Source organism: Schistocerca piceifrons, chromosome 8 (assembly GCF_021461385.2).
Source record: "Schistocerca piceifrons isolate TAMUIC-IGC-003096 chromosome 8, iqSchPice1.1, whole genome shotgun sequence".
Taxonomy (NCBI): Eukaryota; Metazoa; Arthropoda; class Insecta; order Orthoptera; family Acrididae; genus Schistocerca; species Schistocerca piceifrons.
In genome coordinates, this window is record NC_060145.1 from 206,958,598 (window position 1) to 206,982,633 (window position 24,036).

The window sequence follows — 24,036 nt, forward strand, 5'->3', positions numbered from 1 at the left end:
AAGATGCTGCCCCATAGCTATTCAACCAGGCTGGAAGTTCATACTTACTTTAAAAACTGGAAACACTATATTCTCTTTCCTCTGTGAGGTACTAGATAGATTAAACAAAAAGATGTGAGCACTATGCATGTTCTTTGATTTTACGAAGGAATTTGAACTAATCAAAGAATATTACTGCAGAAGTTAGACCATTATGGAATAAGAGTCAGAGTTCATAACTGGTTCATCTTATACTTTAAGGACAGACAGCAAAAGTAATTAGGAAGGCTATGATGTGGGTCTGATTGTGCCTTGAATAAAGTGGGAGGTGCCTCATGGGTCAGTGCTGGGACCGCTACCGTTTCTGTTTGCAGTTCAAGAAATACATTCATGACTTGCAGAAAATAAATTGAAGCAATTCAACTAAAAGTGTCATTTTGATACATGGGATGGGCATATGATTAGTGAGTCTACAGAATCCAAATTCCAGAGTGTTCTAATGGATGGTAAACTGTCATGGAAAGTGTAGTAACACTGTTCACGTTTACGTAGCACTTCACTTAGCATAGACCGGGACTGTGTCCTAGGCATGTCCGATGTTAACTGACTGGGCACCGCCCGTGCTGCCTGAGTTGTTGTCGTTGTTACACCGGCAGAGGTTGCGTCCGAATTCTCGCGTGCCCTCTGGTGGACAGGACTCTACTTGCGGCAACTACCATCCGTGACGCGCCGTGCCGATGTGCGCCTCCCGCGATCTTTCTGGTGGCTACTGCACTCCTCCTCCTTTGGGGGGGTGAAGCCACTGTGATCCACTGCGTCTAAAGGTGGAGCGTCGGGCAAGAGCGATGACCTCCACATCCATTGGAAGGCCGGAGTCGAGGGGATCTGCCAACCCTCGAGCCGGAGCCTTCGAATACGACTGGAAGTGACCCACACGAAGAGGCCTCCATCGTCCCACCACCGGAGCTCGGGACAGAACGGGTGACAAGCTGTCGAACTCCGGATCCTGTTCCACCTCGGGAGGGGCAAGACCCAGTGGCGGGGACGATGGGGAAGGGACGACCACAGTTGAACCAGCCTCCGAGAAACCGGGCCTGCGAGGGGGGCCGGCTCTCGCTGGGGCATCTCGAACGATGGCGATGCCGGTGCCGGAGCTACTGGAGTTTGCCACGGCTGAGAACCATCGCAGTGCGACAGTCAGAGTGGGGAGAGGCGGTAACAACCCCTGAGAAACCAACACGGGTGCCGGCAATGGGGAAGCCGGTGTCCGAGAAGTCGGAGGGTGGGTGCCCAAACGTGGACGTAGCTGATTTTGGTGACGACGTACCACCCGGTCGACCGCCTGCAAGGTATAGAGCCGGTGGCCATTTGGGCGCAGGACCACCGCCGGTATGCAACGTGGATTGCGACCAAACCCACAGGCCCAGACTGACATACCCAGTGGAAAGCCAGGTACTCCGTTTTGTGAAGACTGGCGAGGACCAGGCCGGAGGAGGTGCAGCAGAGTCCTAGGTTGGTGCCCATGGAGGAGCTGTGCGGGGCTGCGTTCTCCCATTGGTGTGGGCCGGTATGCCGTCAGGAAAAACGTCAATGCTTCCTCCGCAGGAAATTCGTGCACATACTTTTTCATCTGTGTCTTAAATGTGTGCACCATGCGCTCGGCTTCCCCATTCGATTGTGGATGGAAGGGGGGAGAGCAAACGTGCCGAATACCGAAGCGCCTACAAAAATCCTGGAAGGTCTGCGAAATAAACTGCAGTCCATTGTCCCAGACCAGGGTCATTGGCAGACCTTCCACAGAAAAGATTTTTGCTAGTGCCTGGATTGCAACTTCTGAAGTGGTTGAGGAGCAGCAAACCACATATGGGAATCGGGAATAAGCATCAATGACAATGAGCCAAAAGCCATTGAGAAACGGGCCCGCAAAATCGATGTGAACATGTTCCCATGCTTGGGTTGCCGGCGGCCATGAAGAGAACGCTGCCCTGGGAGATGCCTGTTGGCTCGCACACTGGGAACAGGCGGCCACCAAGCGCTCAATTTCTCTGTCAATACCAGGCCAGTACACATGTCTACGAGCCAAGGTTTTAGTACGGGAAACACCCCAGTGCCCCGCATGTAATAAGGTGAGGACCTCCCTTCATAAACTTGTAGGAACAACCACGTGAGGAGCTGTATCATCAGTAGCCAGAAGGAGAACTCCTTCCAAGACCGAGAGGCGGTCTCGTAGAATAAAATAATTACGAAGAGGGTCCGAGGCCCGGCCTGGAAGGCGGGATGACCACCCCTGCTGAATGAGGCGAACTACTTGCCGGAGAACCGGGTCAGCTGCTGTTTCCCTGGTGACTCGTGAACTAGTGATCGGGAAGCCATCAACTGCTTGGCAGGACACCACATCCAAATGAAAACACATAATCTGCTCTCGATCGAACATAGGATCCGGGCCCACCGGAAGACGGGAAAGAGCGTTGGCATTGGCATGCTGTCCGGTAGGGCGAAAATGAATGTCATAATGGTACTTAAAGAGGAACAAGGCCCAGCGCTGTAGTCTGTGGGCCACCCTATCTGGAATCTGAGAGGCGGGGCCAAATAACGATATTAACGGCTTATGGTCAGTGATTAACTGAAACTTCGTGCCATACAAGAAAGGGTGAAACTTGGTAACAGCGTAGACAATGGCCAAAGCCTCTTTTTCCACCTGGGAGTAATGGGCCTGCGCGGGACTAAGAGTTTTAGACGCAAACGCCAGTGGTTGCTCGGAACTATCTGCGTTGCGATGGGCCAGGACTGCCCCCACCCCATACTCCGAACCATCTGTAGCCAGGACCAACGGCTTATGGGGGTCAAAAGTAGCCAAACAAGGCGCTGACGTGAGGAGGTCCTTCAACGAGGTGAACGCTCGCTCGCATGCAGGCGACCAATCAAAAGGAACACCCTTGCGCAGAAGGCAGTACAGGGGGCGGGCTATGGTGGAAGCCCTGGGAATGAACCAGTGGTAATAGGCTACCTTGCCTAAAAAAGCTTGTAACTCTTTCAGCGAAGCGGGCCGAGGAAGGCTGACGATACCTTGCACCAAACTTCCTAGTGGCTGGATGCTGTGCTGAGAGATGGTGTAGCCCACATACTCAATGGACGGTTGGAAGAAGTTTGACTTATGCATGTTGCAACGCAAGCCCACAGACCTGAATTTGAGAAAGAGGGTGGGAAGGTTGTGCAAGTGTTCCTTCGTGCTGCGGCCTGTGACAATTATGTCATCCAGGTAATTAATACAATGAGAGATTGTCGACGTGACGTGCTCAAGATAACGCTGGAATATCGCCGGAGCACTGGATATTCCGAAGGCCAACCGCTGGTATTGGTAAAGGCCAAACGGGGTGTTGACGACCGCCAGCCGTTTGGAGTCCTCATCAAGTGGTATCTGATGATAAGCCTCCGAAAGATATTTTCGAAAAATATTGGTCTCCCGCCACAGCGGAGAACAATTCATCAGCACAAGGCAAAGGAGAGGTGTCCACCACCAATTGGGAATTAATGGTGGCCTTGAAATCGCCACAAAGACGTAATTTTTCTGAGGGCTTCCTTAAAATAACGAGAGGCGAAGCCCACTCACTAGAAGAAATGGGAAGAACAACCCCTAGGGCTGTCAGCCGGTCTAGCTCTTCCTTTACCTGAGGGCGGAGAGCCAATGGGATCTGCCTCGCGTGTAGAAAATGTGGGCGAGCCGACGCCTTCAACCTTAAGTGAGTTTCAAAATCTGAAACACTCACCAGGCCCTCCTCAAAGATATCTGGAAAGTCTGAGATCAAAGATTCCAATGAGTGATAGGGAACGTCTTCGGAGACCAACTGTATGGTGTCAGCGATAGAAAAACCGAAAGCTTGAAAGGCATCCAGGCCAAAAAGGTTAGCGGAGTTCGCATCACTGACAACAATAAAAGTAATAGGCCGAGTGACTGATTTGTAAGTCACGTCGGTAGTGAATTGACCCAGTAGAGGAATTAACTGTTTACCATAACCGCCTAGACACCGGTAAACGGGCGCAAACGGGGGCGATCCAAGGTCGGAATAAGTTTGTGCATGTTATATCCTAGCCAGTAATGCCACCCGAGCCTGCTGCCAAAAGGTTGGCAGCATCAAAGTCCGGACGCCGTCCGCATAAGCAGCGCCAGTGAGACAGGAAATCGCCGCAAGTCTGTGCGCGCCACCGCTGGCTTCTGGTTTCTTAAGCGCTGGAGTCGCGAGCGCTAGGACAGTTCTGTATTCGCCGCTCAGTTGTATACTCGCCACCGAATTGTGTACTTGCTAGTCAGTTGTGTGTTCATCGCAGCAGAGTTGTTGTTTGTCGTCAGCCGACGCTGACCCAGCCGCTCCGACTCGAACTAGACAGATTTCTGTAGACACAGAGTTCACTACTGTGTTTCTGTATCTTCATTAATAAAGATAAGTACCGACTTTTATTTAATCAGAGTGTTTGGGTTTTCATCTTTCTGTTCACTGTTCCAGCGGACCGGTCGGCCCGCTATTAAAAGTGTGGCGGTGACTTCGTAAGCTGTTTCTACAGCGAATTGTTTGTCGCTACGAACGCCGCCACAAAACTGGCGACGAGGGCTTCCAAACTCGTGTGCAGAGCTGGTTCAACTTGTTTCTGGTTATACTAATTATAGCGATAAAATTTTGGGGGCTGGTTTAATTTGTGTTCACTATGTCTGCCGAATTACAACAGTTGATCTTGTTACAGAGTCAGCAAATACAAAGTCTGGTGGAAGCAATCGCCAAACAAGCGGCTAATCCTCCAACACAAAAGGAACAAGCACAGGCAGCACCACCTTTCCGTGCTTTTGATGCATCAAGAGAAGAATGGCGATAATATTTCGCGCAGTTGCAGGCGCACATGACAGTCTACAAAATCACGGGTACTGAGCGGCAGCTTTATTTAATTTCCACTGCAGGCGTGGATGTCTATCGACTACTTTGTAAGTTGTTCCCGGAATCCAAGCCAGAAGCTTTAGACTATGACGTTGTTGTTAACAAGCTTGCTGAGTATTTCGAGTCGCGAGTTCATGTGGCAGCAGCCAGATTCAAGTTCTTCAGATTAAAGAAACTGCCACATCAATCTAATAAACAGTGGTTAACAGATTTACGGGGCCTCACCCGTCAGTGCTGATTTAATTGTGTGTGTGGAGCTTCCTACAGTGATGTCATGTTACGAGACGCTATTACTCAAAACATTGCAGATTCTCGTATTCGTGCTGCTATCTTAAAGTTGCCTGACCCGTCATTACAGACTGTGATGAACATCATTGAAGCCCAAGATACTTTTGACTATGCTGAGTGTGAATTAGATCAGCCATATATTTCTCAAATTGCCTGTGCTAAGCAAGTTATGTCACGCCCGCGGCCCCACCGGCAGAGTCAGACTGTAAACACTAGCCGGCCGCGTCATGGTAAACACATTCATCAGCCGCGTGTGCAAAATGATAGAGTTAAGTCTTGCCCTAAGTGTGTTCTTGCTCATCCTCGTGAACGTTGCCCGTTGAGAAACGCGGTTTGTCACTTTTGTCAAAGGAAAGGACACATCCAGACTGTTTGTTTGCGTAAACGCAAGAACAATTCTAGTGCTGCCCAGCCCATGGATATTCATGTTCTTCAAAGCCAGCTCGCCCAGAAGGTCGCGTTTAAAGACTCTTCCACGGTTCGTGTGGGTAATAAACTAGTTCGCAATAAGCCACCCACCCAGCCCTCTGCTATGCGACCCAAGCGTAATTCAAACGCTGTAAAAAGTAATGTACAGACTGCAAGTGAAGCGGGAGTTGTTGTTCCACCCGCCCAACCCACGAGTTGTCGTAAGCAGCGAACACGCGCTAAACGCGCTGATTTTGTGTCTTCCGCCTCCACTGCACCGATCCAGAGACAGTGTAATAAACTATTTGTGAAGCTACGCATCCAGGATAAGACCTTCAATTTTCAATTAGACACTGGTGCGTCTGTGACTCTCATAAATAGTGCTACGTATGCGGCTATCGGCCGCCCTAAACTTTCAGCGGCAAAACATTCTTTGGCTACTTATAGTGGAGAACAAATTCCTGTGTTAGGTGTATGTAGCGTGCCAGCCACATTCCGTGGCAATACAAAAACAGTTTCATTCACAGTGCTCCGCGCTACAGACAGTGTAAACATTTTCGGATTAGACTGTTTTGACTTGTTTGGCCTGTCTATCCAAGACAATGTGTTGCAAATTAATTCTGTTGTTGTTCCGAAAGACAGCATAACTGATTTGTGTAAACGATACAGTGACATATTTAAAGACGAACTAGGTTGTGCTGCGAACTTTGCCGCTCATATTACGTTAAAAGATAATGCTCAGCCTCGATTTTTTCGTGCTCGTCCAGTGCCTCATGCCCTCCGGGCACCTGTAGCAGATGAACTTCGCCATTGGCAAAACAACGGTGTTATTCAACCCGTTTCAGCGAGCCAGTGGGCTTCTCCCTTAGTTATTATAAAGAAACCGTTTGGCAAGTTACGTTTGTGTGCTGATTTTAAGTCGACAGTTAATCCTCAGACTGTCATTGATTCTTTTCCTTTGCCTAGACTGGACGAGCTGATGGATAAGTTAGGGGAAGCTCGTTTCTTTTCCAAAATTGATCTCCGTGAAGCATATTTGCAATTGCCCCTCGACGAGCAATCACAACAGTATTTTGTCATCAACACGTCGTTGGGGTTGTTCCGTTTTCTGTGTTTGCCTTTTGGTTGTGCGTCAGCTCCAGCTGTTTTTCAGCGCTTTTTGTCACAACTTCTGGCTAATGTGCCATCGTGTTGCAACTATTTAGACGATATTGTTGTGTCCGGTCGGACGCCTGCTGAACATTTCCGTAATTTGGAGTGTTTGTTTACAGTGTTGTCTCAGGCAGGCCTACGTTGCAACATCGATAAATGTTCATTTTTCCTTACGGAGATGGAGTATCTGGGACATGTTATTAATGCTCAAGGCATTCATCCCTCCCAGTCACATTTAGCAGCTATTCGTGATTTGCCCGCCCCTCGCAATCTGCATGAATTGCAAGCAGTTCTTGGCAAATTGACATATTATATTAGGTTTATACCTTATGCATCACAGATTGCTGCACCGTTGCATCGTCTCCGCCGTAAGAATGTTCCGTTTGTGTGGTCGGCTGATTGCCAATCAGCCTTTCAGCAGCTTAAAGAGGCTTTATTGAATGATCGTTGTCTGGTCCATTACGACCCTAACAAGCCTCTGGTGTTAGCTTGTGATGCCTCTTCTTTCGGCCTCGGTGCTGTGTTGTCTCACCGAGTCGGTAACACCGAACGTCCTATTGCGTTCGCATCTAAATTGCTAAACAAAGCTCAGTGTAATTATAGCCAATTGGACAAGGAAGCGTTGGCTATTGTGTTCGGTGTCACAAAATTCCATCACTACCTCTATGGTAGACCATTCTATTTAGTAACAGATCACAAGCCCCTGACGTCACTGTTTCATCCGTCTAAACCAGTTCCTCAGCGGACAGCTCAGAGCCTACAACATTGGGCTCTTTTGTTATCACAATACCAGTATGAGATACTGTATCGCCCTACAGCTCAGCAAGCAAACGCTGACGCGCTTTCTAGATTGCCGATTGCTGCGGATGATGTCTTCGATTCCTCTGACGACTCTTGCCATCAGATTGACACCGATGAGCATCAATCTCTCCGGGATTTTCCGATTGATTATCGTCAGGTGGCACGTGAGACAGCTACGGATCCTCATCTGAGTTTACTATTACGTTTTGTTCAACGTGGTTGGCCGTCCAAGGCAAAGGACATATTGGATACTGTGGTTCGTCGCTATTATCCGCAACGTCATCTGTTGTCTGTTTCACACAGAGTTTTGCTGTTACGCACCGAGAATGACCAGCTTCGTGTAGTGGTTCCCCAAGTGCTCCAATCCAAGGTCCTCGACTTGTTGCATCAAGGTCATTGGGGAGTGGTCCGCACCAAGCAGCTTGCCCGCCGTCATTGTACATGGATCGGCATTGATAAGCAGATTACGCAGATGTCTACAGATTGTACGACGTGTGCCGAACACCAAGCTGCTCCGCCTCAATGCTATTTTGAGTGGGCACGCCCTGCTGGTGCCTGGCAGCGAGTACATATTGATTTCGCTGGTCCATATTGGAATTCTAGTTGGCTCATCGTGATAGATGCATTTAGTAATTTTCCGTTTGTTGTGCCCATGCAGTCTACAACGTCTGCACAAACTATACAGGCGTTGACTTCAATTTTTTGTATTGAGGGTCTTCCAGAAGTTTTAGTGTCTGACAATGGTCCACAATTTACCTCTGCTGAATTTGAAAGTTTTTGTTCTGCCAATGGCATTCGCCATGTTCTTACTCCGCCGTTCCACCCTCAATCGAATGGTGCAGCGGAACGTTTTGTACGCACATTCAAGGATCATATGGACCGCCTTCGTGCTACGCACTCTCGTCAGCAGGCCCTCATTACGTTCCTGTCGTCGTACCGGACCACGCCACGCGACGGCCCTTCGCCTGCGGAGCTTCTCCACGGCCGTTGTCATCGCACCCTATTACGGTTCTTGCACCCCCCGGATCGACCCGCCGCTTCTGAGCATCGCACGCGCTTTCAGCGCAACGACGCCGTTTTTTTCAGAGTTTATCACGGTCGCCGTCGTTGGGAAAGTGCTACCGTGATAAGTGTCCAGGGTCGCGGTTTTTATACTGTTCAAGGTGCTACTGGGGTGCACAGGAGGCATCAGAACCAGTAGCGCCGCGCTGGCCGCCCGGATTCTGCCGCTCGTTCTTTGTCCACAGATTTGGTACACGGTGGGTTCCAGCCGCGCCTTCCGACTTCGCTGCCACCCCCAGGGCAGCAGCAGCAGCCGTCGCCGCTACCACGCCGACAGCCCGCCCCGTTGATGCCTCCCGCGCAGCTTCATCCGGGAGCACCCCAGGTGGTCGCTCCGGCGCGTGCGGTCCCTCTTCAGTCACCACCGCCTTCGGAGCTGATGGACGTCGACCCCTCAGCCGGGCCGCCTTCCCAAGCGGTGGCTGTGCAGCCTGTCCTGCAGCCGCTTTCCTTGGGCACCCCCAAGGAGTCTGACACCGCAGCGCCTTGTCCGGCGCCCACTCAACAGCCGTCGACGCAGCGTCAGGAGACGCTGCCTCTCTTCGTGGGTGCCGACGCCCCGTCACGTCCAGTACCAGAAGCTGCGCCCGTGGTCACAGGCGTGCACCCTGACCTCGGTTTTCAGTCGGTGTTTCCCGAGGCCCCGCGCAGCCAATGCTGGGGTGGGGACCTGGGACTGCCACCAACAACAGTCTCCGCCCCGGTCTCTTCTGCTACACCTGCGGCCAGACCCCTCCCCCGTCGTCGACGCTCGCCACGTCATTATTCAACGACGGTCCGGCGATTTGGGGGGGAGGAGTGTTATATCCTAGCCAGTAATGCCACCCGAGCCCGCTGCCAAAAGGTTGGCAGCATCAAAGTCCGGACGCCGTCCGCATAAGCAGCGCCAGTGAGACAGGAAATCGCCGCAAGTCTGCGCGCGCCACCGCTGGCTTCTGGTTTCTTAAGCGCTGGAGTCGCGAGCGCTAGGACAGTTCTGTATTCGCCGCTCAGTTGTATACTCGCCACCGAATTGTGTACTTGCTAGTCAGTTGTGTGTTCATCGCAGCAGAGTAGTTGTTTGTCGTCAGCCGACGCTGACCTAGCCGCTCCGACTCGAACTAGACAGATTTCTGTAGACACGGAGTTCACTACTGTGTTTCTGTATCTTCGTTAATAAAGATAAGTACCGACTTTTATTTAATCAGAGTGTTTGGGTTTTCATCTTTCTGTTCACTGTTCCAGCGGACCGGTCGGCCCACTATTAAAAGTGTGGCGGTGACTTCGTAAGCCGTTTCTACAGCGAATTGTTTGTCGCTACGAACGCCGCCACAAAAGTGCATTCAACAACGAAACTGCCACGCCCGTATCTACTTGCAGTTGTAACCGGCGTGACCGAACCGACACCTCGATAAAGAGTTTGCGTGCCGATGCGTCGGGAGCCTGGCCCGATGAAACTTCCTGAATGTCAACGTCCATGTCCTCTGTACCTGCTTCCTTCGATTCTTTTGCGGCTGAGTGGCAAACTTTAGCAATGTGGCCTTTTTTATTATATTTGCGACAAATGGCCCAATGGTGGGGGCACTCTGACCGATGATGATGTATATAGCACGACGCACAGGACGGCAACAGGGGCCGGTGGCCGGAATTCTGTTTATGCGCCGTGCGGGAGCGGACGTAACGGCCGGATTGTACCGCTCGCACGTCGTCCACCCCAGACACAGTGGACACGGACGCGCCGCCCTGAACCGCCGCGACGTCGCACCACGCTTCCAGCTGTTGACTAGCAGCATGAGAGACTTCATACGATTGAGCAATGGACAGGACTTCCTCAAGGAAAGGGTCTTCTAGCTGCAGGGCCCATTGCCGGACCTCCCTATCAGGGGCCGAACGAACAATGACGTCACGTACCATAACGTGGGCATACAACTCTCGGAACTGCTCCGTGACAAAATGACACTTGCGACTAAGACCGTGCAGGGTAGCGGCCCACGCCCGGTAAGACTGATGGGGCTGTTTCTTGCATTGATAGAACTCTACCCTAGTCGCCACAACATGCGTGCGGCGGCAATAATATGAAGACAGCAATGAACACAATGCGTCAAAAGACAAGGACGAGGGTCCCTGCAACGGCGCTAGTTGCCGCAAAACTTGATACAGTGAGGGAGATATGCAAGACAAGAAGAGAGCACGACATACCTCCGCATCGGCAACATGAAACGCCTGGAATGCTGCCGAAGGCGATGTTCATATGCGTCCCAATCCTCCGTCGTCTCGTCATACAGGGGAAAGGGAGGAGGGAATGGCGCTGGAGCAGACTGTGTGGAGAGCAACGCCGGAAGCACTTGTTTCATAGTGGCCATGAGCTCCGTCTGCTGCTCAACCAAAACCGGCACTAAATCCTCCATTCCGTGGAGAAGCTGTGAAACCGGAACAATGACGCAACACGCGAAAGAACGACCCTACTCGTCACCAATTGTGTAGTAACACTGTTCACGTTTACGTGGCACTTCACTTAGCATAGACTGGGACTGTGTCCTAGGCATGCCAATGTTAACTGACTGGGCACGGCCCGTGCTGCCTGAGTTGTTGTTGTTGTTGTTGTTACGCTGGCAGAGGTCGCATCCGAATTCTCGCGTGCCCGATGTGCGCCTCCCGCGATCTTTTTGGTGGCTACTGCAGAAAGCTCATGTTCAGGATCATGTGCAAGAACTGAATGGTTCTGTGCTCTCCATTAGAACAGTATCTGAAATAAGTGATAGTCCAAACTGAAAATTAACCTACTTTGCTTATTTTCACTCATTTATGATGTACTGTATTACATTCTGGGTTAGCCCTTCCTATTCATGAAGGGAATTTTTGGCTCAGAAATGGGCAGTTCTAGCAGTGTGCTGTGTAAGTTCGTGAATCTGACGTTGGCCTCTCAATATATATTTTCTTTAAAGTCATTTGTTGTAAACAATATGAGCTTATCCCTAAGTATTATCAGCTTTCACTCAATTAACACTAGACAGAAATCCAATCTGCATTTGGATTACATCTTCATGAGTCTTGTGCAGTATTCTGCTGCATCCATCTCACATATATTATAAATGCAAAAGTTGGTGAGTGTGTGTGTTAGTATGTCTGTTACTCCTTCATGCTGAAACTGTTGGATGGATTTGCATGAAATGTGGAAAGGACACAGCTTATGCCATGAATTAACACATAGGCTACCTTACATACACCTAACTCTCCAAGGGCTTGGGGTGAAAAAGAAGAGTAGCACACGACATCCAGTGTTCGAGAATGAGAGCGTTTAGTGACTAGCAACAAACTTTACACATAATATCAAACTTTTACGAAACTTTTTCTAGCTGACAACTCTCACAAAATGATGAAAGGAATAAAGTTTATCTTTTACAACATAATCACTGTTCTTGCAATAAAACTGTCGCATGAGGCATGTTGTTTTAATTTATTATGCCTTTACTACTAACTGTATACGTGACACATTTTGCAGACAGTATATACATACACCAGTGAAAGTGCCAGCAAAACTACATCATTGTACGGCATAGTTGAGGAGATATGATGTCATAAACACTGAGATGTGTGAAAAACTGCAGCATCATGTATGACATTTATAATTTATACTTCTCTCTTTTCTGCTACTAACTTTATTCACAACACATTTCGCAGACAGAATCTACATATGCCACTGAAAGTACACACACAAATATAGTATCACACATGTTTCAAGAGACATGACATCATAACCATTGAGCTGTGGTGAAAATGAACCTGTAGGGCATTGTGGGGTGGGCGTCCCACATTCGGGGAAGTTTGGCCGTGAAAAAATTCGCTAGATATCCAGGTGAAATAATTGTACAAATATGTGTGGAATATGTTAAATGCAAGTGAAACATATTTGACTTGTACATAATGTGTGTAAATGGGCAAAACCATGGATAAAAAGCTCATCCTAAACCCCTGGAATAATTTCAACCAAATTTGGTACATATATTAGTCATGATCTGGGAAGAAACACTGTGGGAGTAAGAACCACCAGCCTCCTGTTGCGGTGGAAGTAATAACAAAGAGAGAAGGGAAGAGGAGGAGGTGGGCAGATAAGGGGAAGGGGGGGGGGGGGAGGAAGAAGAAGATGGACAGAGACAGGGAAGAGGAGAATACGGAGAAGGAGAGGAGATGGACAGAAAAAGGAAAGAGGAGGAGATGAAGAGGGAGAAGGGGGAGGAGGAGATTGACAGAGAGTGTGAGTTGGAGGAGGTGGACTGAGACAGGGGTTGGAGGAAATGGACTGTTGGGAGGAGGAGGGGGGGGGGGGGGGGGGGAGGAAGACTGTAGATAGTGAGCAAGGCTTGAGTGTAATACCCAGTTTCAAATAGATGTAGGTTGCAGTAGTTATTGCAGTAGCTAGTCAGAGATGAAGAAGTTTGCCCTAGAAAAAGGATGGACAGCTGCATCAAACCAGTCTTTGGACTGATTTCCACAACTCCACTAAGTAACAAGAATCAGGTGCAATGGTCTGTTGGGAGTTTTTCTGAAAGAAGGTGTCTGTAGACCTGATAGATTCACAAAATGGTGTAATCAGACATTATAACAGGACCTCTGTGAAGAAGGCACAATGCCTACTCTTTGAAGCTAATTTACCAATACAGTACTGAGGACAAATAGTCTCTGCAGCAGTGTACTTCCTCAACAGATCACTCAAAAAACATCTAGATCAGAAAAAAACCAAAGGAGCACATTCAGGAAACAAGCTATGTCTTCAATAATTAACAATATTTGATGATGATGTATGCAATCACATTCTGAAGATCAACAGGTACAAATGTGACAAGAAAAACACTTGTAGAGAAGGTAAAGCATATCACTTCATTTGTACCTACTCATCACAAATTAATTAAAACAGGGGATACAATTTTCAGTGATGAATCAGTTAATAGGAAAATGACTACACAGGGATAGGAAAACATATTCCTGTTGTTTATTCCACTTGACAATACGTGTAAACAGAGTTACCCTGTTTTTGTTTGACAATAAAATTTATAAGCAACGGGATCGACGATGCATTTTGATATAACTCAGAGTTTTCTTTTTCATTCATGTCTGCTATTTGTTATTAGCATACATATGATCATATGTACATGATGCTTGGTAATGACCATGTAGTCAGAACTGCTAAGTAGTAATGAATAAAACATTTTATTCTAGTAACAGACAGCCTCAACAGACCCATGACATTTTTGATCACTGTTTTTTAACGTAGCTTTGTTCAAAAATTTAAAATTCAGTACCCAAATAGTAAATGTTGTACGTGTATTTACTAATTATAAATGAGATTTTTTAAATGTCATACACTGTAATGCAACATGAAAGGTGTTTTCAAACCAATCTGTTTTCCCACTGCATTGAAATGTTGTGCATGAGCACTTGATGAGTTTATGTACAAGGGTCACAGTTATTTCATTTGAGGGTACTGATGAAGAAGGGTACACCAAATATAGATGGTGTCTACTGAACAGTAATGCAGTTAGCATAGGTTGATAGTATCTAGCTCCTTCTCTAACAAAACTGGTTGCGTGTAGCGATAACCACAATGTTAGAGCATCTACAATAATTTTCACTTCACTCAGATTTCATGAACAGAAAATTCCAATGGAACACAGAAATATATGGACCCTAATTTTTTATTTTTAGGATTTTTCTCTTTAATCAGTACACAAAAAGGGCTTGAAAACGCAAAAAGGGCTTGAAAGCATAGGAAATTGCATCTTTTAATTTACCTTGAAAAATACTTGAATTTGCCAGTCATAAAATGAATCTGAAACCTTTCTCCATCATGTTTTGTCTCTATATAATAAAAGGCACTGTTCTTCATGCAGTTTTCCACCTTCTGAACATCACACTGTTCAGACAACATTGGTCGAACAGGAGAGAAGATAGTTATTTCCACTTCATGCAGGCGCCTGTCTGGGTTATGAAGGAGGGTACAGACCTGCAAATTATTTTCTAATCATAAGTTCTAAACTATAGTTTCATCCATTCTGATGTACATCTTCTATGGTTAACAATATCATTCAAACATACTCCACACAATGAACTGCCTGGTAGCAATAAATGTGTAAAAAGACACTTTATCATCAGAGTGAATTTTAGAAGTTTCTTTAACTGATTTAAAAAAATTGATATGACGCAAAACCACTTTTTTCTTGGACTGATAAATTAAACAAAAAATCAGGTCAAATATAATTTAGGTGAAAGAGAACTTCCAATATAGAACAATTCTACTAACTCATTCATTCATCACAGTCTACAGGTGCCAAAAAAAGGAGGGAGGGGGAGGGAGGGAGAGAGAGATAGATAGATAGATAGATAGATAGAGAGAGAGAGAGAGAGAGAGAGAGAGAGAGAGATGAGGAGGAGGAGGAGGAGGAGGAGGAGGGAAGCTCCTTACGGAAGAAGACCAGAACACTATACCAAATTTTATTTGTATATTACAGTAACAAATAACAATCATTAATATTAGTTTGCCAATTTTGTTAATAAAGGATAGTAGCAAAACCATACATCAACAACATAATTCCATAAAAAACACAGTTTCTCAATTATACTTTTCTTTACAATGCCTATAAAAATATAGTAATACTTACTATACGTGATGTTTACATCGATAAGCCAAAACATTATGACCCTCTACGTAACAGCTTGTTTGTCCACCTATGGAATGAAATACATCATTGATTCTGCATATCAGGGATTCAACAGTTTGTTTGTAGATTTGTGGAGCGATGTGACATTAGATATCTACTCACAGATCATGTAATAATGGGTTGCTGATTTGTGTACGCGGTGATAGTGTCTGATAGGAACATAGATGGGTTCCATAGGATTTACATCAGACGAATTACATTGCCAAGACATCAACATGAGTTCAATATAATGCTCCTCAACCACTGTAGTATGGTTCTGCATCTGAGACATGGACAATTATACTACTGATGGATGAAATTGCCATTGGAAAAGACATCATGCATGGAGCGATGCAAGTTGTTTGCAGCTGTCAGCATGTCTCTGATTACCACCACAGGTCCAATACAAGCGAAAGAGAATGTCTCTCATAACATAACACTGCTCCCACCAGCCTGTGTCCAAGGCGCACTGCATGTTTCAAGCCGTCGTTCACCTCGATGACAGTGTTTGTAGAGACAACCATCGACCTAGTGTAGCAAAAATGTGATTCACCTGAAGAGCCAACACATTTCCATTGATCGATGGTTGAACCCAAATAGTCCTGTGCCCCCTGCAATTGTAACTGATGACATTGTTGGGTCAACATGTGAACACACAGGGGTGTGGTCTGCTGTGGAGCTCCATTCAATACTGTTTGATGAATGGTGAGCCCCGAAACACTTCAGCATGCACCAGCATTGTGCTCTTTTGGAAGAGATGGCACAGATCACCATCTATCCAACTTTACAGAGCAGAACCCCACGTTCTGTGAAGAGTCATGGACGTCCAACCATTTAGCACCCAGTGGTAGTTTCACTGTCCTACTTCTTTCTGTAGATGTGCATGACAGCAGCACATGAACATTCGACCAGCTTTACTACTTTTGAGATCCTTGTTCATGGGGTCTGCATTTTAACAATCTGCCCTTTGTCACTCATCTCAATGGATTTCCCCATTTACAGCCCATATCTCTGCTAAGGCTCTAGTATACTTTTGTTACTGTGTCACATACCTGCAACGCCTCCTGTTAGCATCCAGCATCATGGTGGGCAGTGGTCATAATGTTTTGGTTGGTCAGTGTATGTGTGCACTGTAAGTCCTGAAGCCTACATCGGTGTGACTGGTAATAGGAGTAACAGGGATTTTCAACTACAGAAACCACATAACTTATAAAAGATATGGATTTTTATTTACTTACTTGGTTTTTATTCAACCAGGCCACTACATCAATATCATAGTGTTGCAGAACACATAATAATATAGTCCATTAAACTTTGGACATGAAGCCATGCAAATAAAATTTCTTCCACTGATATTTCAGCCACATATTGTCCGACCATCCTCAGAGTAATTCACAAGACTGACGACAATGTGCCAAGCATGGTCTAATTTGCTCCACCGTGGCGGTATGCACCTGTGAGTTACAGACGCTGGTCAGTAGCAAAGAGATACACTTACACACGTGCCACCTGTGGAAAAGGTGTACAGACATTCGACTCGCTTATTGACGTATGTTCAGTGGTGAAAACACTTCTCTGCAGTTTCACTATCCCCAGAGCCAGATTACTTGCTTTGTCCAAATTAAAACCATTATCTCCATTTATTAAATTGTTAGCTAATCTAATCTCTATAGCTTCCTTGAACATAGAACCCCAAAAGGAAGAGGCGGATGCTAGAATCTTCACATCACTGTAGTTCATCGAATGCTCTGTATCAATGAAATGTTCAGCCACAGCTGACTTGTCTGGCTGTGATAAGCATGTGTATCTTCAATGTTCTACAGATCTCACATGAACAGTGTGTGTTGTTTGACCTATGTATGACTTCTCACAATTTCCACGAGGAATGTGATACACACTCACCTTATGAAGCAATAAATTGTCCTTTACAGAGCTGAGTAAAGCTGCAACCTGTATGGGATGCCGTAAGATCACCTTAACACAGTGTTTCTCAAGAATACGGCCTATCATCAAGTAAAGAGAACCTACACAGGGCAAAAATGTACTTTATCTGAAATAATTACTGTCTTCTTCCCCATCACATACCTGCATTCTAGGTTCTACATTGAATGCTCTACAAATTTGTTGCAGAGAAATTCCGTTCACTTTAAAAATGCTCTTCAAGTATGTGAGCTCTTCTTGCAAATTATCTTTATCAAATATATATTAAATTATTAGCTAATCTAATCTCTGTAGCTTCCTTGAAGACAGACTCCCAAGACAAAGAGGTGTAGGCTGGAAACTCACTTTCTGACAGTCTTTCTGCTGTGCCTATCTGTGACTCAGCATCTCCGCTGTATGGTAAGTAGCAACTGTCCTTTTCATGACATATAATAAAATGCACAGTAGCGCTTCTGTTAGCTTGACATGTTCCATTAATTCAGCAATTGTATACTGTGATTTGTATGACATAACCATCATCTGAGTGTGCTACATATGCTGACATGGCCATGTACATAAGGTGCTTTTTGATTGTAAATGTTTTATTACTGACAAACCTTTCTATACATTGCTACATTTTATGCACTAACAGGACAACTTGGTGTGCCGCTTCACTTCACAATGAACATGTTTTTAACAAAAATTTTGAAGTTCCAAAGATAACAGCAAAGTCTGTCAAAACTGATTACTGAAAATAAATAAATATTTATGCGATCTTGGCTTTAGAAAGTTCTTTTCATAACTGACCACTACATGTTTATTTCTCTTTTTCTACTGATATTATCTTATGTTTGTCCACATTTAAAGAGATGTGTCATTCATTACTCCAAGTGAAAATGATGTAATCATTATGGATTTCCATACAAAAGTCCAACAATTACATTATACTGTAGACAAAAGCGTCATCAATAAACATTTTGCTAGTGATGTTTACCATATCTGACAAACTATTTGCATATATATTCCTCTAGGTCTTTCTAAACATTAAATGAATGTAAACTAAATGAAAAAAATATAGCAACCACCCACTTTTTGATGGAAAATCAAAAGAGAAATATGGCAATGCATCTCACCTCAGGCATAGCCCTACTTATCACAGCTAACTTAATAGACTACATTGTATTGAGAAGAAAAGAAGATTAGTGTTTAATGTCCCACTAACAAAAATACTTCCCTGTGAAGCTTCAAAATGTACAAGACTTTCTGTGGTACGCAATGGCACAGTGGCTTCTTCTGGGTTTGAAATTTGAGCTCCTCCACATGAATTCAGAATCCATTGAATCATCAGGGCCATTGAACTGTGAGGCTTTTCTTTTCCCCTCTCTCTCTGGCATGGTGATGTGCAGCAGACAATAGAGTGAAAAGGTACTTTGACAATTTGGTGCTCTATAATAAATAATGATGGTAGTAACATAGCTTTTGCCATCACAAGGTGACAGTATTCAGCATTCCAATGGTTTTAAAACATTTTTCTTCACCTTTAATCGGTTTTTGGATAAAATGCTCTCTTAACCTACAGGTGATGGTTTTAGTATAGACAAATATTCTGACTTCTTAGCTTCTTGGCATTGGATTTAGTTCTTGGATGATCTATTAGCTTTGGAGTGCTTGATGGTTCAGAGGGAGTTTTCTGTTTGTAGGTGCAGCTGTCTGGCTTAGCTGATGGAGATTAGGTTGATGCATTGCTCTTGGTAACAACTTTCTTATGAACTGTTGCAAAGGATATGGCAAATACTTAAGGTTACAATGCCATGAAGGTTTACTTGTCCTCACCACACACTATTTTCCTCATTACCTATAATTCCTGAATCTTTCTTCCTTCTCCATGAATACAGAATCACTGCTCCACAGAGGATGATTACTCGGCTAATGCAGAAACTTTAGCATGTATGTACATATTCATATGTATCATGTGCCTTTGATCTGCATCTACTGCAAACAGCTTTAACTATTACAACTAAGAGCTGTTATCTCTTAACTTTTGGCAGGTAAAATGTTTCACAGGTTTTGGTACACCGGATATAACTGTGGGGCAGACAAAGATAGCTGTGATATTCTCTGGTAGTATGGGAGGTTTAAATGTTAAACATTAAAATAAATGATAAATGTCACACTATTTTCAAGTGACCCATTTACTTTCTGCGTAATATTCTTCATCTCTGTGAAGCCTACATTGGACCAGTCTACCTCTAATTCTATGGGGTCACTTTTTGTTATATCAAGGAAGATGACTATTCCAATACTGAAATTAAGGGATTTATGAGTTTCAGGTGTTATAGGATAGCCACTTCATTTTTTTTTTAGCATAAAAGTATAGACTTTTTAGTGATGTTGCTGACTTAATCAACAGGGTACTCTATACAGTTCTTTGATTCTTTTAAAGTTGCAGCAGTTGCTTCTAAGCCTTTGTGAATATATATAAAAGAGATACTTTTCCAAAGATCCTTACTCTCTCATGTTATACATGTATTTTGACAAATTTGTGACCTATTGCTTTCTTTACTGAAATTCTTATAACTTTTTCACAGGACTGTCCACCCGAGATCTTTTTGGTGGTAGGGTATTAATACTTCCTGACAGTTCACAAATTCTGTCCGGAGTCTGAGTCTGAGCAGGAAGAGCCATTACGTTCCCATCAGGCACTAGGGAATTAAACATCCACCCAGACAGAGTCTTGCTTGCCTGCGAATGTCTCATAGAACTGAGGTGTGGCAGGTATAAAAGAGGTAGCATGCTTGTGACTGTTTTACTTAAACAGCCATCCACATGTAGCATACCTAAAGGTCGATGCAGTTTCTATATATAAAAAAGATGAATTCGATATATCTAAAAACAAAGATGATGTAACTTACCAAACAAAAGCGTTGGTATGTTGATAGAGACACTAACAAACACAAACACACACACAAAAAATTTGTTAGTGTCTCTATCAACATACCAACACTTTCATTTGGTAAGTTACATCATCTGTGATTTTAGATATATTTTTCCAACGTGGAATGTTTCCCTCTATTATATTCAAAATATGAATTAGGATAGATTGCTACTCCCCACTTAGAGGAGATGTTAAGCAGCAGACAGTAACATTTAAAAATAAATTAAGCTATCTGACAAAGTCCATCTCCATATTTAGAAACAAGCAGACAGTAACATTTAAAAATAAATTAAGCTATCTGACAAAGTCCATCTCCATATTTAGAAACAACACACACACACACAAAGAGAGAGAGAGAGAGAGAGAGAGAGAGAGAGAGAGAGAGAGAGAGAGAGTCTGTTGTCTGAGGGAACTGAAGCCCAACTTACGGATAGAAAAAAGAAAAATTATTTGAGTTTCAGCAGTGTGAGAGTGTTTAACAACTACTGTTTTAATGTTCACATCTTTTCAATTTGATTTTGGGTAAAGTGAGATTCATCCTTTGGTAATTTCATTAGATTTTGAATTGGCAATTGCAGTTGAACTTGATTTGACCCATGAAATTTTGGTAGTCAGAGTTGATTCTAGTTCACAGTGTAATATTGACGTTATGCTGCCCAGTTGCCAATTGTGTAATTATTGCCACAACATGTTTCAGGACAAAATTATCCCATTTTAAGTGCTAAAAACAAGGAAACCAGATAAAACAATCGTCCTCATACTGATAGACATATAAGGGTAGCACGCACCCTGAGTTACAATCAACTTTCAAATTTTTTTATGCCATGAGGCCTCGTCATAACTTAAAAACAAGCTGCACATGCACATTGTCAACTCAAACCATGTTCACAGGGGCAGTTATTGATAAGTCCTCCTACCACACCATAAACATAAATTGTCATTTTTCAAAAATGTGGTTCCCAGGGCTAATTACATGCCTCTAAGTCCAGAAAACAAGAATGAGGAAATGAAAACCCTTAGACAAACAGTGGTAGAAAATGGTTCTGATGTAGGTTTGATGGATCAGTTGGACGTAGCAGTTAGGCATGGTAACCAGCAAAGTGATAAAAATCCAGACCAATATAGTCATGCCATATTGGGGGACCACCTCACATAAATTAGTGAGGTTGTTTAAGAAGAAAGTGGTTGTTTTCAAGACAGGCAACAAATTAGGAGAGAGGCTGAGGCATAAGATTGACACAGATGAGAGCTGGATTGGGAAATCAGAAATATATGAAGTAAAATGTCAGAACTGTGAAGTGAGATAAGTGGGGTAGACGGGACAGAATTTTAAAGTTAGATTTAAAGAGCACAAGAATAGACAGAATGGCTCGTCAGCTGTAGCAAAGCATGTCATGAGTGAGCAGCATTCATTGGGGGATATAACAGAAAGCATGAGCGTGTTACACATTGAAGAATAAGGGCTGTCACTATCAAATTTAGAGGAGGTAGAAATTTACTGTGCCTTGAAAGACAAATTGGTCAACTTTTTAAATGAGAGGACGGAAGAGTAAGGGACTACGACCAGACAGGCATTTCTCAAAGATTTTATGGGAGACAGCAGTATTGCTGGTGCTGAGCAATAGGTTTTATGTAAATATAATCATTGGTATCAGTATGTGATGACAGTGGATTTCAGTTTTCAATTGTACCTAAGGAATGGGGGATGCACCTGCTTGTGATGGTTTCTGTTTTATGGTCTGAGCTGGCACTGCATGTGTGTAGCTTGGTTTTAAGTTGGAACGAAGTCTAATGGCATAAAAAATGTTTTAAAGTTGGTTGCAACTCAGGGGGTCTGTTATCCTTATATTTGTGCCAGTATAAGGAGGAGCGTTTCATCTGGTTTCATTGTTTTTAGCACTTGAAAATAGGATAATCTTGTCACAAAACACGTTAACACAATAACAACATGACTGTCAACTGGGCCGAATATCCCCAATATTCCTTGAATAACAGTTGTATGATGGCTTCACATCGGCTATCACAGTGAAATAATCTGAGATTAAAGTTTATACACTGCAAATATCCAAGTTCATTAATGCACTAATCTAAGATCAGGTGCTCTAAATATTCAGCTCTTGGTATGGTTCAGATGGCAGTTATCAATATGGATGTGATTTTCACAACTATTTTTTTAGTTACTCAGACCTCTGAGATATTTACTTGAGGAAAATTCCTTGTTTTGGCTTCACTATAACAGTTAATGGACTCTGCATTACAAACACATATTTCCAGCTTAAGGATCAGCACAAGGTGTCCTGGAGACACCCGTGCTCTCATCACTGGCATCAACTAGACTTAGTAATAGCTAGGTGTATTGGTCTCAAAAATGTCCTACTGACACGAAGTTATCATAGTGCTGATTGCAACACTGGCCACACCCTGGTGGTGTGCACATTGAGGCTCACTCCTAAGAAATATCACCACGCTAAACCGAGAAGTCATCCCCGTATCAACACAGATCATGTTCATGAGACACAAAGAAAGCAGGATTTTGCCAGTAATTTTGAAAGTGCTTTCCCAGGAAACATGTAAGCAGAAAGGAATGTTGATAAGAAATGGGCAAAACTCTCGGGTGCAATCTACAACTCAGCAGTATTGGCCTATGGAATAAAAGGAAAAAGAAATAAGGACTGTTACGAGCAAAATTTGGAACAAATGGAACCAGTCACTGAGGCTAAATGGAAAGCCCTGCTTGCTTACAAAAGAAACCCAAATGAAAGAACTCGAGATGACCTACAAAAAGCAAAGAACAGGGCACAGGAAACATCCAGATGCACAAATAACTACTGGCTGAATTTATGTGCAGGTATACAGAAAGAGGCCGATTCTGGTGATGCTAAGGCAATGTTCGATGGTATTAAGAATGCAATTGAACCAACTGTCAGAAAAACAGCTCCTCTGAAGTCCAAGACAGGTGAAGTCATTACTGATGAAGGCAAACAAACAGAACGCTGTGTTGAATACCTCGAGTTGTATGTAGCCGAGAATGAAGTTAGCAAGGATGCATGTGACACTATCAAACAAATGCCAGTTATGGAAGAACTAGATGCAATGCCTACTATGGAAGAACTCAGTAGAGAAATAGATTCTCTTGCTAACGGAAAGGTCCCAGGTGAAGATGGGATCCCTGCAGAGGTTATTAAGTATAACAAGTCTGTTCTTCTCAAACATTTATACTCACTTAACGCAACCAGCTGGGAAGAAGGTTATGTCCCAATGAGTATGCGGAATTCGAAGATAGTTACTCTATATAAACAGAAAGGGAACAGAAATGACTGTAACAATTACCGAGGCATTTCATTACTAAGTGTAGCCGGGAAAGCTTATGCGAGAGTCATCCTAATGTGATTACAAATCTTAGCTTCCAGCATCTACCCAGAATCCCAGTGTGGCTTCAGGCCTGGCTGATCAACCGTAGATATGATCTTCTCCTTAAGACAGCTACAAGAGAAATGTCGTGAGTAGCAGAGGCCACTTTATATTGCTTTCATTGACCTTGTTAAAGCGTTTGATTTAGTGAGCAGAAATGGGTTTTTCAAACTGTTGCAGAAGATTGGATGCCCATCTAAACTACTACAAATAACTGTCTCTTTCCATGAGAAAACACAAGCAACAATTTGCTTCAACAGTAAAACATCAGAAGCATTCCCTGTTAATAGCGGTGTGAAACAGGGGTGTGTGTGTTAGCTCCTACATTATTTGGGATTTTCTTTTCCCTTCTGCTCGGATTTGCCTTTGAAGACTGTGAGGAGGGAGTGTATCTACATATGAGGTCTGATGGAAATCTTTTCAACATTGCTTGCCTCAAGGCCAAGACCAAAGTAAATACAGTTGTTATCCATGAGTTGTT

At 44.3% G+C, this 24,036-nt stretch overlaps 1 protein-coding gene across 6 annotated transcripts in view; it reads right to left on the reverse strand.

The window, feature by feature from the left end:
• The window catches only part of LOC124711403 (DNA ligase 4), a 296,581-nt gene that overhangs the window by 121,922 nt on the left and 150,623 nt on the right, over positions 1 to 24,036 (reverse strand). For all 6 annotated transcript variants that reach the window (XM_047241458.1, XM_047241460.1, XM_047241461.1 and 3 more), the window contains one exon: positions 14,384 to 14,595. In XM_047241458.1, the coding sequence (XP_047097414.1) occupies positions 14,384 to 14,595 (212 nt within the window). The remainder of the gene's footprint in view (positions 1 to 14,383; positions 14,596 to 24,036) is intronic.